The sequence below is a fragment of the Scyliorhinus torazame genome, chromosome 3, assembly GCF_047496885.1.
Source record: "Scyliorhinus torazame isolate Kashiwa2021f chromosome 3, sScyTor2.1, whole genome shotgun sequence".
NCBI classification, from domain to species: domain Eukaryota; kingdom Metazoa; phylum Chordata; class Chondrichthyes; order Carcharhiniformes; family Scyliorhinidae; genus Scyliorhinus; species Scyliorhinus torazame.
Genome location: NC_092709.1, coordinates 82533829 through 82550283, shown reverse-complemented (window position 1 = coordinate 82550283; position 16455 = coordinate 82533829). Strand labels below are relative to the sequence as shown.

Here is a 16455-nt window from a genome sequence, read left to right as displayed (position 1 = left end):
CTCCAGCATGCGACGCCCGCAGGATGCCCCTCGGAGACCATGGGAGACGGAGAGACCCGCACCCTCCAGCATGCGACGCCCGCAGGATGCCCCTCGGAGACCATAGGAGATGGAGAGACCCGCACCCTCCAGCATGCGACGCCCGCAGGATGCCCCTCGGAGACCACGGGAGACGGAGAGACCCGCACCCTCCAGCATGCGACGCCCGCAGGATGCTCCTCGGAGACGGAGAGACCCGCACCCTCCAGCATGCGACGCCCGCAGGATGCCCCTCGGAGACCACGGGAGACGGAGAGACCCGCACCCTCCAGCATGCGACGCCCGCAGGATGCCCCTCGCACACGACGGGAGACGGAGAGACCTGGAGCAACAGGGAGACGACACCCCCGTCACGTGCGGGAGCGACCACCCAGCGATGAGGGGGGCAGCCACAGGCCCCCGTCACATCCGAGCCAGGACACCACTACCCAGGACACCACTATCCAGGACACCCCTACCCGGGACACCACTACCCAGGACACCCCTACCCGGGACAGCACTACCCGGGACAGAACTACCAGGGACAGCACTACCCGGGACAGCACTACCCAGGACACCCCTACCCGGGAAGACGAAATACCGGACAGTGACTCAGAGTGGATGGGTGGAGACGAACCCCCACCCCAAAGTGCCATGGACTCAGAGTGGGACGAAGAGCACGACACAACGCCACTGCTGTCACCAACACCCTCCACCATCGCAGAAACACTCACCACGGTTGGGCACTTTAGTGATGAGGCGTCTGGTACACTCACTGGTGCGCACAACACAGCCGTCCCGGTACAGCAGGTGGAGGTAGGAGCAGCAGAGGGACCGGGCGGTCGGAGGGCAGCCCAGGCCAAGCGAACATCTGCCGCCCAGATGGATCCCGGGTTCCTGCAGTTACCACACCCACACATAGATCCGATGCAACCACCGACACGGAGACGAGCGAATAGGGTGACGGGTGGCTTGCGGCGGCTGCGGTCGCAGGTGGAGGAGTCCACCCGCGTCCAGGAGCTGGGAGTGGTCCCGGTCATGCGTGCCACCCAGGCTGACACCGCACGGGTGGCGTCCGCGGTGGAGGCAATGGGTGCGACGGTGTCAGACATGGGGAACGGTTTGCGAGGCCTGGGGCCTTCCGTGCAGGCGGCGTCTGTGGCCCAGGAAATGGCTGCCCTCTCACAGGAGGCCATGAGCCAGTGCCAGCGCCAGATGGCAGAGGCGCTCAACGCCATAGCCCAGTCTCAGCAGGCCATGGCCCAGTCTCAGCAGGCCATGGCCCAGTCTCAGCAGGCCATGGCCCAGTCTCTGCAGGCCATGGCCCAGTCTCAGCAGGCCATCGCTGAGGGCATCGGCGCCAGTGGCCATGTGCGAGCTGGCGTCGCACTGTCGCAGACAGGGTTCGACAACCCCCTGGGCTCCATGGCTGCAAACCTGCAGACCCCTGTCGATACCAGCACGGGCCTCCAGGACTGGCAGCGCCAGATGTTGGGGGCGCGTCGAATGGCCAGTCCGTTCGCATCCCCCACCCATGTAGAGGCCTGGGGGCCATCGGGCACCCCGAGGGAGGAGGAGGTGGTGTGGTCCGTCCCGGCTCCCTCTGTAGGGGAGGTCCCGGTACACCGCGACACCTCGGACTCCCCCCCTTCCGTCCCAGGTGCATCTGGTGGGCAACGGGCAGGACAGGCTGGCAGCTCGCCATCCCAGTCGCCCGGGCCGCAGCCTGGCCCATCTAGGCCAGGACGCCTCAGGAAACGGCCGCCAAAGGGATCCGGTGTCAGAGGGCAGGAATCACAGGAGTCCACCTCCAGTTCTGCTGTACCGTCTGGGGAACCACGTAGACGTAGTCAAAGGGCCCGTAAGGCCAAACAATTAGACACTGAGTAAGTTGGCACGGGTGCAGGGCACAGATGAGTTTTAGGGGCTAGGGCACGTGCATGAACTCCTTTGGTTATTAAAGTCAATGTTACACCTACCGAAGCTGCCTTTGTGCTCTGTCCAAAGTGTGCGGGCGTGTCATGTACGTTGAGCGCAAGTGTGTGTGTGACGGGTGGTCTTCCCTCAGCCCCAGGTGAGTCTGACCCCTTCCCCCTGGGCCGCCATCAACATCCCCCGGGCAGAGGATGGGACCGTGCGCTGCAGTGTCACAGCCGCATGCAGGGATGGTCCGGGTGGATGGTGGTACTGTGGCCATGGGTCAGACATAGTCCAACGATGTAGAGCCAGGAGCTCATCGGAGGCGGGTTGTCATCATCCTCCATGGCCTGCGATAGACACGCGTCCACCCGCAACTGTGTGAGCCCGGCCCGTTGTGCCGCCGGTGGATCGGCAATTGGGGGTGGGGGGGTGGCGTGCATGCGGGTGGGGTGTGTGGGGTTGGGGAGGGGGGTGAGGGTGCTGGGTGGGTGGATGGGTGGGGGTGTGGGTGGTCGGCTGTTGTCATGGTGTGCGGTCTGTGGCCATACTACCCGATTCCCACGCCCATCTAGTCAGTGAAGCGGGCGTCTATCTGTCTGTCCCGTGCCCGCTGGGCCAGCCGGTAACGGTGGACAGCCACCCGCCTGTGTCTACCCCGTCTGCCCTGACCATTGCCCCCATCCCCCTCATCTGGGGAGGACTGGGCCTCTTCCTGCTGCTCCTCCACTCCGCCCTCCTCTGCCTGCGGCACATCGCCCCTCTGCTGGGCTATGTTGTGCAGGACGCAGCACACCACAATGATGCGGCCGACCCTATCTGACCGATACTGGAAGGCGCCCCCAGAGAGGTCCAGGCACCTGAAACGCATCTTCAGCACGCCAAAGCACCTCTCGATCACTCCCCTTGTCGCTACATGGGCATCATTGTAGCGGTTCTCCGCCTCATTGCGTGGCCTCCGTATAGGCGTCATCAGCCACGATCGCAATGGGTAGCCCCTGTCGCCCAGCAACCAGCCCCTCAGCCGGGGATGGCGTCCCTCGTACATGCCGGGGATGGATGACCGCGACAACACGAATGAGTCGTGTACACTGCCTGGGAGACGGGCGCAGACGTGCAGGATCATCATGCGGTGGTCGCAGACCACCTGTACGTTCATTGAATAGGTCCCCTTCCTATTAGTGAACACGGCCCTGTTCTCTGCAGGTGGCCGCACGGCGACGTGCATCCCATCGATCGCGCCCTGGACCATGGGGAACCCGGCAACGGCAGAGAAGCCCATGGCCCGGGCATCTTGGCTGGCCCGGTCCACGGGGAAGCGGATGTAGCGGTGCGCCATGGCATAAAGGGCATCTGTCACTGCCCGGATGCACCGATGTCTGCGATATGCCCGACAGGTCCCCACTCGGTGCCTGGAATGACCCCGTTGCATAAACGTTCAGGGCCACCGTAACCTTGACGGACACGGGGAGAGGGTGTCCCCCGCCAGTGCCACGCGGTGACAGGTGTGCCAGCAGGTGGCAGATGTGTGCCACGGTTTCCCGGCTCATCTGGAGTCTCCTCCTGCATTCCCGGTCCGTGAGGTCCTGGTATGACTGCCGGGGCCGGTACACACGGGGCGCCCTCGGGTGCCTCCGTTGCCGTGGGGCCACGACGTCCTCCTCCCCCTCCTCGTCCTGTCGGTCAGGTGTCCCTCCAGCCTGGGCGGCTGCCGCCTGCCCCTCTGCGGCAGCCTGCGCCGCCTCTCTGGCACGCTCCTCCTCCTCCTCCTCCTCCTCCTCATCCAGGGCAACATAGACATGAGCGGCTGCCACCACGGCGGCCAACATCGCTGGATGGTCTGAAAACATGACGGCCTGGTGGGGGGGAGAGGAACAACGACATGTCATCATTGCCCATATCCCCTCCTCCCCCCAGCCAGGTGGCATGGACCGCATGGGTCCAACTGTTGGAGGCTGGCACCTGGCCAGGTGGACCAACTCATTTGCCCTCCCATCACCCACCCCGGCACGGACCCCCTCCCCAAACCCCAACCTCCACCCCAGCACGGACCCCCCCCCCCCCAACCTCCACCCCGGCACGGACCCCCTCCCCAACCCCCAACCTCCACCCCAGCACGGACCCCCCCCCAACCTCCACCCCGGCACGGACCCCCTCCCCAACCCCCAACCTCCACCCCAGCACGGACCCCAACCCCCAACCTCCACCCCAGCACGGACCCCCCCCAACCTCCACCCCGGCACGGACCCCCTCCCCAACCTCCACCCCAGCACGGACCCCCCCCCCAACCTCCACCCCGGCACGGACCCCCTCCCCAACCCACAACCTCCACCCCGCCACGGACCCCCTCCCCAACCTCCACCCCGGCACGGACCCCCTCCCCAACCTCCACCCCAGCACGGACCCCCCCCCAACCTCCACCCCGGCACGGACCCCCTCCCCAACCCCCAACCTCCACCCCGGCACGGACCCCCTCCCCAACCTCCACCCCGGCACGGACCCCCTCCCCAACCTCCACCCCAGCACGGACCCCCCCCCAACCTCCACCCCGGCACGGACCCCCTCCCCAACCTCCACCCCGGCACGGACTCCCTCCCCAACCTCCACCCCAGCACGGACCCCCCCCCCAACCTCCACCCCGGCACGGACCCCCTCCCCAACCCCCAACCTCCACCCCGGCACGGACCCCCTCCCCAACCTCCACCCCGGCACGGACCCCCCCCAACCTCCACCCCGACACGGATCCCTCCCCCACCTCCACCCCGGCACGGACCCCCTCCCCAACCTCCACCCCAGCACGGACCCCCCCCCAACCTCCACCCCGGCACGGACCCCCTCCCCAACCCCCAACCTCCACCCCAGCACGGACCCCCCCCCAACCTCCACCCCGGCACGGACCCCCTCCACAACCCCCAACCTCCACCCCGGCACGGACCCCCTCCCGGCACTCCCCCGGAGCCCAGCCTACTCTAACCACCCCCCCCCCCCGCCGCACACACACACAAGCCGAGACACACCTCTCCTCACGCAATCAGTTTGCGGCCACGCCATTTCCTGCCCAGAGCCAACCCCCCAGGCCGTCACTCACCTCCTCGCTGGTCGGCGTGAGCCTGGAGCACCGGGTCACGCCGATGAAAAGGAGGTTTGATTGACGTCGACGTGAACGGTCATCACGTCGACGGGACTTCGGCCCATCCGGAAGGGAGAATATCGGCAGGCCGAAAATCGGCTGCCTTGCGCAGACCCGTGACATTCTCCGCGGCAGCGGCGCCATTAACGCCCCGCCGACTTTTCTCCCTTCGGAGACTTCGGCGGGGGCGGGATTCACGGCGGCCAACGGCCATTCTCCGACCCGGCGGGGGGTCGGAGAATGACGCCCCAGGATGTATAATCATCTGGAAAGGAATAATTTGATTAGAGATAGTCAACACGGTTTTGTGAAGGGTAGGTCGTGCCTCACAAACCTTATTGAGTTCTTTGAGAAGGTGACCAAACAGGTGGATGAGGGTAAAGCAGTTGATGTGGTGTATATGGATTTCAGTAAAGCGTTTGATAAGGTTCCCCATGGTAGGCTACTGCAGAAAATACGGAGGCATGGGATTCAGGGTGATTTAGCAGTTTGGATCAGAAATTGGCTGGAAGACAAAGGGTGGCGGTTGATGCGAAATGTTCAGACTGGAGTCCAGTTACTAGTGGTGTACCACAAGGATCTGTTTTGGGGCCACTGCTGTTTGTCATTTTTATAAATGACCTGGAGGAGGGCGTAGAAGGATGGGTGAGTAAATTTGCAGATGACACTAAAGTCGGTGGAGTTGTGGACAGTGCGGAAGGGTGTTACAAGTCACAGAGGGACATAGATAAGCTGCAGCGCTGGGCTGAGAGGTGGCAAATGGAGTTTAATGCAGAAAAGTGTGAGGTGATTCATTTTGGAAGGGATAACAGGAAGACAGAGTACTGGGCTAATGGTAAGATTCTTGGCAGTGTGGATGAGCACAGAGATCTCGGTGTCCATGTACATAGATCCCTGAAAGTTGCCACCCAGGTTGATAGTGTTGTTAAGAAGGCGTACGGTGTGTTAGCTTTTATTGGTAGAGAGATTGGGTTTCGGAGCATTGAGGTCATGTTGCAGCTGTACAAAACTCTGGTGCGGCCGCATTTGGAGTATTGCATGCAATTCTGGTCGCCGCATTATAGGAAGGATGTGGAAGCATTGGAAAGGGTGCAGAGGAGATTTACCAGAATGTTGCCTGGTATGGAGGGAAGATCTTATGAGGAAAGGCTGAGGGACTTGAGGCTGTTTTCATTAGAGAGAAGAAGGTTAAGAGGTGACTTAATTGAGGCATACAAGATGATCAGAGGATTAGATAGGGTGGACAGTGAGAGCCTTTTTCCTCGGATGATGATGTCTAGCACGAGGGGACATAGCTTTAAATTGAGGGGAGATAGATATAGGACAGATGTCAGAGGTAGGTGCTTTACTCAGAGAGTAGTAAGGGCGTGGAATGCCCTGCCTGCAACAGTAGTGGACTCGCCAACACTAAGGGCATTCAAATGGTCATTGGATAGACATATGGACGATAAGGGAATAGTGTAGATGGGCTTTAGAGTGGTTTCACAGGACGGTGCAACATCGAGGGCCGAAGGGCCAGTACTGCGCTGTAATGTTCTATGTTCTATAACTGTCACTGGCTCAAATAGGTATTGTGTTAATGTGGAAAAAGATGAAGCAGAAACAAATTCAGCAATCACAAAGGATACAGAACACACAAATACAATGATCGGGAAAATGTCCTTTTGATGTCCAGTATTTTGATATCAAATGAAAATTTAGCAATTCTAACAAGCGTTTTCATTTAATCACCAGTTCAAGGAACACGCTTCCTTGTTTTGCAGCCAGCCTAGCGTCAACATGCTTTGTTAGATTTAAAGATATCTGGCAAGCCATATTTACTGTATTTTTGACAACTATAATTATGACATTGGTGTTCTTGATATGATAGTTTGAAATATATGAGGCTTGATTGAGCCATAGGGACAAAGTCCCATAGCGAGTGCTTTTAGCCACGTGTTCCCCGCCAAGAAACACATGGCTTTTCAACGCAACTAGCGTTGTATAAGGGGCATCAGCGGGGAACCCATGGCCGAGGCCATATATTGTCCTGTTTTGTACACTGGAGATTTCTGCTCGCTGGAACTCTCCAGTGTAGCGAGAGATTGAGACATCATTTTTAAATGGCGTCCCAATCTCTGATGCCCCGCAGCGTTCCCTACCTCCCCTCAGCCCAAACGCACTATGGGATGGTTCCTGCCCGCCCACATCTCCCCAACACCCACGCAAGCCATCCTGGCCCCATTACTTGCACAACAAAAATGCCATCTTGGCACCTTGGCAGTGCCAACTGGCACTGCCAGCTTGCAAGTTGGAAGTTTCAGGCTGGCACTGCCAAGGTGCCCAGGTGGCAGCAGCAGTGCCACAACACCACGCTGCCCGAAGGGCATGCAGGTGGGGGCTTCCGATCATCTGGGGGACCCCCATGAGTGCCGTTCCGTCTGGTCCCCGTTTGTGGGAGCCAGTGCTGAAAGGTACTTGCCTGAGGTCTCCGAGATGAAGGAGATAGATCCCAAAGCCTCAGGTACCTCAGGAATCTTCACATTAGAGTGGGACTAACTGTCTCGCTCCAAAATGTGATCCAACCCACAATGGCCAGGACTTGCATCGCAATGTCTCACAAGATCGCGTTGGATCTTGCGAGGCATTGCGAGCCAGGTAGATCCTGGAAGTGGGTCTCCCAGCTTTTATCGGCCATTATGTGCACGCTTTTCCAGCACAGCATGGCGATTGGATCGCGCTAATACAGTCTTGATTTTGTATACATTTTGGAAGCATGTGACTAATGTGCTGGAGTTTCATTATATTTCTTTATTTGTTCATTATATTTATTAATCATTTCGATAACAGAAAGGACAGCTATATATCCAAGTTTGCCACTGGCGGCACAAAGATTGGTGGCATAGTAAGTAGTTCAGGCTACAAAGTCCTAGTTGACTCATTCTTTGCTTGTCTACAAATAGACGTTGATAGATTAAGTGAGTGGAAAAACTGCTGCCGATGGATCTCAACGCCTGAAGTGTTATGAATTATATTGAGGGGTGAACGTTTTGTTAGATTCATCATTCACCAGGACTCAGAGGATAAAATTACATAATGTAATATTTTAGTCCCGGTGATATCAAAGGTTAAAAACAAAGAATAGTCCCACATGAATACTGAAGGGAAAATTAATTGATCCAATTCAGGATCCAAAAACATAAACTTTAAGTCATTGTATGGTCAGGCTAAACAACAAGGTAGCTGATTTTTAATAAAAGTTAAGTCATGGAAAGTTGGAAGTTGCAATTGTGAGCATTAGGGCTCTGAAACAATGATAGGAGGTGACAGAGAGAACCTTTTTCTGCTGAAAGGATGCCTAGGACAAGGAGACATAAACTTAAATTAGGGCACATTCATTTCGAAGAGCAGGTAGGACATATTTCTTCACACAAAGGGTGGTAGAAATGTGGAACTCTTTCACACAGAGGTGGATGCTCGCTCTATTCATTCTAATTCTGGATTTTAGCAAGCCAAGGGTATTGTGGGATTTGGAGCCAAGGCCAGATTTGTGCTGTCAATAGATTTTACATTACGGCAATGTTGTTTGGCAGGATAGTTGTGGCCATCACACAGAATGTTCTCTCTATCACCTCCTACGCAGAGTCTCAATGTTTGACCAGGAGGCTCTTTAATAGCTCGCATGTACTGGCAGCATTGTCAGCTGACAGCTGGTTTCACCAATGAAAAGCTTCGACCACCACATGTGACCGCTCATGTCTCCTGTGCAGACTTCTGGCACTTAAAATCTTAATTGTAATCGCTTGGGAACTAGCAAAGAGCAAGGGAGATAGAGTGGCATTCTGGTTCTGCGGTGAGAAACGGAGTGCCATAGTTCAAATTCTGCTCCTAAAATAATGGGATGAACTTTCCTGGTCCCATGGAGATGGAGGAGGAAGAATGGGAAATAGGGGGGAGGGGGTAAAGCTCCCTGGGACTTTCCCAGGGGTGGTATTGGAAGCTGAGTCAGCTGCCTGCTCCAACGAGGCAGGTAGCCAATTATTCCAATTAAGACCGGATTCAGGGGCCACTTTGCACAGGCACTGGTATTTTACCACTATATGCTGCCTCCATTGAGGAGGCCTCCCAACAGCAGGCCTCAGGAACCATCAGAGCTCCATACCTTAAGAACAGGGCCACAGGGAGAAAAGGCTGCAACCCGTCTATAAATAGTCCATCAAAATGGTTCCTCTTCAACATGATAGCTGTACAAACTTCAGGGGCTGGATTCTCCGTTTCTGAGGCTAAGTGTTGATGCCGACACAGAATTTTTCTGGACTTACACGGCAGCAAAACAGGCGCCGAACCTGGATCAATTCAGCAACTGTCGAGGGGCTAGCACCGGCGCCAGGTGGAACACAATCGATTCCAATGAAAAACGGTGCGGGAATTGCCAGGTCTGTGATTGACACACGGGAGGTTGACAAGCTGCAGCCGCATATAAACATTACACTCCCCGCAACAAGATCCCAGCCAACAAGATGGCACTGGTTGTGCTGGAGCACGCCCATACAGCTGATGGGTCAGATGGCCTGAGGGCACCTCGAGGGGTGGCCTGGGGGATCACCTATACGACCTGTGGCCCTCAGTTCACAGTGGGCTGTTAGCGGTGTGTGCAGCTGCATGGCTGCCCTGCTGGCTGCGGCAATAGTGTTCTGTGCCCATCCACCCCGGCCCTACAGCCCACCTCCTGGCCACCACCCGCTACTCCCTCTGGCCCTGGCAGAAGCCCCCCCCCGACCAACGGCACAATTGTCAGCAAACTATGGCGATGTTGGACACTTTCTGTAACCCCTCTCTCTCCCTCAGCAGCCACGATGCCGGTTTCACGATTTTTTTAAAGCACAAGTGAACCGCGCCATTGGGAACTTGGTCCATCGGAGGCGGGACATCGTGGAGGCCCCGGAGAATAGCTGGTCAGGCCCGCTAATGATATGCAGATTGTGTTTATTGCACGTGCGTTTCAGACCACATTGACGTCGCTGTCGAGGTGACAGAAAATTGCGATTTGGCGGCAAATCGGCACCCACCGCGATTTTAGTGTCGAAATGTATTCTCTGCCCAATCGCATTTCGCGATTACGGCAACAGCCAACGGAGAATCCGTCCCAGGCCTTTTAATTTTTTAATTCAGCGCAGATAGTTGAAGATGCCTCCCTGTTGAGACACACTCGTGCTCATCTTCCTGCCTTGGCACTGCCCACCTCTCTCAATAGGTCTGTCGGCCTGACATTGCTGCGGGCCCTCTGATTGGGCCTGCAGCACAAGGATTCTGTCCACTGTTCTTAATAGGACAGGAAATTGGAAGGCAGCCAACTCAATAGGTCTGCCCGCCTCCCAGACCGGTGCACCTAATAAGAGTGGATTCAGAACTCAGAACATTTGATGCTGATGTCCGGATTCTGACACCCGCCAGAAAATCTAGCCTGACATCTTAAAAGTGGTCATTTTAGAATGTCTGCTTTGCCACTTACTCTAGCAAATAATGTTTTGCCCCACTTCCTCCAGCATCACATCATAACCCTTTAGATCACCAGCTGCATTAGGCTGGGACACTGGAGCTAGAAGTGATGTTATTTTAGGAAGTTGACATCATCTCCTTCCGCTCAGATTTATTTTATTTTTATTTTTTTTACATAAATTACCCAATTCATTTTTTCCAATTAAGGGGCAATTTAGCGTGGCTCATCTTTGGGTTGTGGGGGCAAAACCCACGCAGACACCGGGAGAATGTGCAAACTCCACACGGACAGTGATCCAGAGCCGGGATCGAACCTGGGACCTCGGCGCCGTGAGGCAGCAATGCTAACCACTATGCCACCGTGCTGCTCTTTCCGCTCAGATTTATATATAAATAGGGCAATGCAAGAGATCTCTGCCTCTACTCACAGCATGAATTTTAAACACAGACACAAGGATTGGTGTCCGAGTGCAAATGGATTTTACACCCAAATCCTCCCTGCTAAGGACAGATATTGGTGGCTTTGCCTCACTATGTCCCTGAGAATTTAGAGGTTTGTAGATCTAATAAAATGTAGAAATGATTGCATCTACATTTCTAACACAATACAGATATAGATTGCCACACACAGTATTAGAAAGTAAGTTGAAAACTCTTCCCTAATAGAGGTTTTGCATCTCATTGTGAGGACTAATTTATATGAATTATTGATGTAAATGGCTCATTGTGGTTGCAAAATGTTTCTTAATTCTGTTCTACAAATACGTTACGTTAAGTTAGACCTGCAACATTGCTGTAATAAACTGATCACAGGTCCTGCACTGGGTGTATCCAACACAGGAGGATAAGCTAAACAAAGAGCATTTAAAAAGGAAGAAAACAAAAGGAAAAGGTTGTGAAGATAATACATACACACAGGACAAGTGGAATAAACTGTAAAGCTCGTCAGCAGAAAACAGGGGAAGGTTAAATGGCACAAGGCATAAAGATTGGAAAGATGTGCTTATAGCTTAGAGGACTTTAAGCCAGGTAGAAGTAAGAACATGAAAACTGGGTAAAGTGCATCAGGGCCCAGCAGGCTAGGAGCTGAGAGAATGGTGCTAAATACTGCAATCATCAGCGAATATCCCCAATTCTGACATTATGATGGAAGGAAGGATGAAGGAATGACATTGTAGAGGGACTATACACGCACAAGAGAGAGGAGTTTGTTGAGGTCAGAAAATTGTGGCCGGAATTCTCCGGCCGTTGGGATTCTCCGTTCCCCCGGGCAGTGCACCTCCGTCTGCAGGTTTCCCAACGATGTGGGGTGGCTTTGATGGGAAATCCCATTGACAAGCGGAGGGAGTAGAAAATTCCGCTCCAGCGAATGGCAAGTCACTGAGAAATACTAGGCTGGGGGACCGGAAAATCGTAATTTGTTAAAGTGGGAGATGGTGTTCGAAGAATTAAGGATGTAGGTAGATTCAGAATGAGCCAGGCATAGGTGGTGAGGAAGGGGAGTGGTGTTAAGAGTCAAGGTTAAGAGAATATAAGTAATGGAGAGGAGCAGGGTAAAATTATTGGCTCGCAAATAAATTGATAGACCAACAATTTGTATATCTTGAGTTAAATTTTGTGGCCTTAAAAAACAACTTAAAGCTGCATGAAAATTGAAATTCTACACTGCAATATACTCTGCTTTGTATGAAATGAAGAGCTTATTGTGAGCAACGTCATGGAAGATCCCCTGGTAGTTATGCAATTAGGAGCTCAAAAAGAGAAACAAGTTACCTCTTCAGATGCTATTTCGTAGCCATCGGGATTCATAGAAGGAAGTAGATGGATTCTGGTATTATTGATTAGAGCCTGAATCCTCTTGTTTCCATTTAAGTATTCAGAACACAAATACTGTGCAAGGTAAATCAGGAGCTCTCTCCCCAGTACTTCATTGCCATGCATATTTGCAACATACTTAAATTCTGGCTCAACTGAGAAAAAAAGATTCATTATTAAATGATAATATAAATAATGTATGATAATTATTTTGTCAACAGAGGAGACACTTAACCTAGCCTACCTGGTGCAAACTGGCAGGATCGGACCAACCTCCTGTTTTATGCCTTCACTTAGTGTATCGGACACAAGGCATGACTGATTGGAACATGGAACCTATCAGCTTTCCACTAGGTGGGTCAGGTTAAGTTTATCTCACAGGATCAGCACATCCTTTTTGACACAGCACAAAATACTGCATGGAAAATTACAGACTGAATGAGCCCAACTTTGAGCCCCCAAGCAGGGAGAATTGGAAGGGCTAAAATTTTAACATTCGACCCCAAGGCTCCAAATTGTCGACTTCTAGGCCACTTACATTTTTCAGCTCCGAATCAGCTCTTTAACAAGGCTCCCTGGAAGAGCAGGCGGGTGCCCATTTAGCATCTAAACTCACGCAACTTAAAGGCAGGAGTCAGGCACTGTCAGCTAACCAGCAGTGAACTCACGGCAGAGGGAGGAGGGGCGGTGACTGGTTCAGGTAAGCATTAAAGTTATGCTACGTTGAGGAACGCCTTCTGGACCGGGAGCAGCAGGATTGCTTCCCCAATGTTTCGCCCCCAACCTTTGCCTCCTCTCTGATCTCGCTGGAACATCTCCTGCAATGTCCTCTTTCCTTCCACTGGCTGCAGGGGACTATCCTATGGCTGATTGGCTGCAGCCTCCTCCCAGTCATTTCTACTGCCATACACATTGCTGTCAGTTTGACCAGGTGCCAGACGAGAGTCAGTGAACAACTATGCAAATGACAACCTCATTTTAAAATCAGCAAGGCATCTTCACCATTGGCATTGCCAGGTTCCTCCCAAATACTTTACACTCAAGTACGGTGCACAGCGGTTAGCACTGTGCCTCACAGTGCAGGGACCCGGGTTCAATTACGACTTTGTGCAAACTGCACACAGTCACCCATTCTCCCTGTGTCTGCGTGGGTTTCCTCCGGGTGCTCCGGTTTCCTTCCACAGTCCAAACATGTGCAGGCTGGGTGGATTTGCTATGCAAAATTGCCCCTTAGTGTCCAAAAGTTTAGGTGGGGTTACGCGGTTAGGTTGTGGATGTGGGAATAGGTAGGTTCTCTTTCAGGGGGCCGGTGCAGACTCGATGGGCTGAATGGCCTCCTTCTGCACTGTAGGGATTTTATGTCCAACTAAGTCAATAGAAAGTAAAACTCGTCAGATGCAAAATTGGCAGCCCATCTATTCCTGTCACTTTCTCACCATGCATCTTTGGTTAAAATTTCCCCTGTGTGAAGCAAAAAGGTACTGAAATTGAAAGGGTGAGAGAAGAAATGAGCAAAATGGATAAATGAGCTACTTACGCAATTCATGCTCCCCAGGATTACTTGAAAATTCAATCACATGAAGGTGTTTGCCTTCAAAACTACGGCCAATGGTGTACATTGTTGAGATAGATGCGCACACAGATGCAGTTTCTTTCAGCAATTTTGTCATTTCCAAATAACTGTGGTATTTGAATTGTAAAACAGTATAGGGTTTTTCGGGCTCAACCGGCATATCTGAATCTGTCAAAAAAAAAACTGTTATTTACATTCCAAGTTTGGTATCTTTGTAATTTCAGCAAAGCAAATGTCCAGTTTTAAATGGAAAAATAAACAATCATGAAGCTGTACAGGTGTACAATCCTCCCCGGCCTGATATTCCTCAATGCACTATGTTTATTCCAAATTAAAGGAGGGATTCTCATGTCCCCCAATCGCGTGTTTCTCGGTGGCACACCATTCGCTGGCAGTGGGAGTCTATACTTCCACCTCTTGTCAACAGAATTCCCCATTGAAGTCACCCTGCCACTGGGAAACCTGTGGGCGGGGGTGTACTGCAGGTGGGAAAGATGAATCGCAATGGCTGGAGAATTCCGGTGTACAAAATTATTTAAAGGTTGCTCTGTTAAAAGGCCAGTGAACTGCAACATGAACTCTGTTTCTCTTTCCACAGATACTGACTAATTACAATTTCCAGCATTTTCTTTTTTTAATTTAAGTTACGAAATGAAGTGGTTCGGGGATTTGCAGTTGGCTTGGTTTTACATCTGTCTTTCAGAAGATTGATCAAATGTGCGAATATACACCTTCCAGTTCAAATAACAAGCAGTATCATTGCAATAGCCCTGGACCATACTGCTATCTAATTCAATATTGGCCAGTAACAGGAAACTCTTAATTAGAAGAGACTTATGCCGAAAAGGTTTGAAAATTTGGTTGCGGAGCACCGATATGTTTGGAGTTATGGGTGCAAATTTGGCTCTAAAATGCTACATGTACACTTTTGGTTCCAGCCATGCCAAGCAACATTTTGTTAAGGTCATTAGTCTCGTAGTGTAGGGCAGAATTATGCGGAGTGGACAGTTCATGGTGTCAGTATGTAAAGCTGATTTAGCTCTAGCATTGCCAATTTTGACCTCAATGCTCCAGCTAATGCCCCTCTTAATCTCACACTGTTGAACATGAGTTGAACAACCATCCCCTCATCAATGTTACATAAAGGGATCATCAACCACTTTCAGGTTAGTTGTTGACTGATTTCTACTGGCTGTTGCTGAGGGGGTAAAACTCAGTGGTTTTCGCTGCTACTTAAAGCTGGTGAAGTCTACAGGGAGTGGCGTGGCATGTAAACAACTTTTTTTTTAGAATGGTATGTTGATGAACGAACTAGAGAACAGATTATTTTAGATCTAGTGTTGGGCTGTGAGAAAGAGTTAATTAATAATCCCATTGTAAAGGAGCCTCCAGGAAAGAGTGACCGTTATATGATAGAATTTTACATTAAGTTTGAAAGTGATGTAGTCCAATCCAAAACTAGTTTCTTAAATTTAAACAAAGGAAAATACGAAGATATGAAGAGCAAGTTGGCTGTCGACAAGTGGGAAATTATATTAAAAGATGGTAGACAGGCAATGGCCACCAATTAAATATTTAATACAGGGCTTACACAAGTTTACATTCCTTTTGGGCACAAAAATCCAATAGGAAAGATGATCCAACCGTAGCTAACAAGTGAAGTTAATGATTGTATTCGATGAAAGGAAGAGGCTTCTAAAGTTGCCAAAAAATGTAGTAAGCCTGAGGAATGGGAGTATCTTAGAATTTAGCAAAAGATGACCAAGAAACTGATAAAGAAAAAGAAAATCGAAGATGAAAGTAAACTAGCAAGAAACATAAAAACAAACTGCAAAAGTTTCAATTGGTATGTAAAAAGGAAAAGATTAGCAAAGACAAAGGTCACTCACTGCAGGCACAGATAGGAGAATTTATAATGGGGAATACAGAAATGGCCGAGAAACTAAACAAATACTTGTGTTTGGCTTCACCTCCTTTGAATACAAGAGAACCAGGGATTGGTGAGAATGAGGAACTGAAAGAAATTGGAATTAATAAAAAGGTAGTACTGGAGAAATTAACGGGGCCTGTAATTGAAAATATGGAAAGATATGTAATTTGAAACATGGAAGTCTGGTAATACCTGATTTAAGAAACATGAGAGAATGTAGGGAAAAATCCCACGAAGGGTTAACAGCAGCTGCCAGGAGAGGATTGTAAAATGCAGATAGCCTTGGTCAAGCAGGCTTTGCAAACAAAATAAGCAGGTCTTTCAAGACACAATCAGTGAATTTTAGTATACAGCTAACAGCAATGTTTCGCACCTCCTTTTGAATTTAGGTAAGCAGATGGGAAAGAATTTATGAGGTTCAGCTGAATTAAGTGACAAATGTTTAAATGTGAGGCAAGTCTTTTAAACTCACCACCAATTGAATCTTTAGTATAAAGCTAAAGGCAATATTTCACACCTTCATTGAAGTTAAGTAAGCAGATGGAAAAGAATGGATGAGGTTCAGTTGAATTAGGTGATAAATGTAAAGGTGTG

General features: G+C 51.5%; 1 protein-coding gene across 1 annotated transcript in view; it reads right to left on the bottom strand.

Moving 5' to 3' along the window:
* The window catches only part of cpz (carboxypeptidase Z), an 86982-nt gene that overhangs the window by 21012 nt on the left and 49515 nt on the right, over positions 1-16455 (bottom strand). The window contains exons 4-5 of the mRNA XM_072495919.1: positions 13896-14099; positions 12317-12513 (exon numbers count right to left, since the gene is read on the bottom strand). Coding sequence (XP_072352020.1) covers positions 12317-12513; positions 13896-14099 — 401 coding nt within the window. The remainder of the gene's footprint in view (positions 1-12316; positions 12514-13895; positions 14100-16455) is intronic.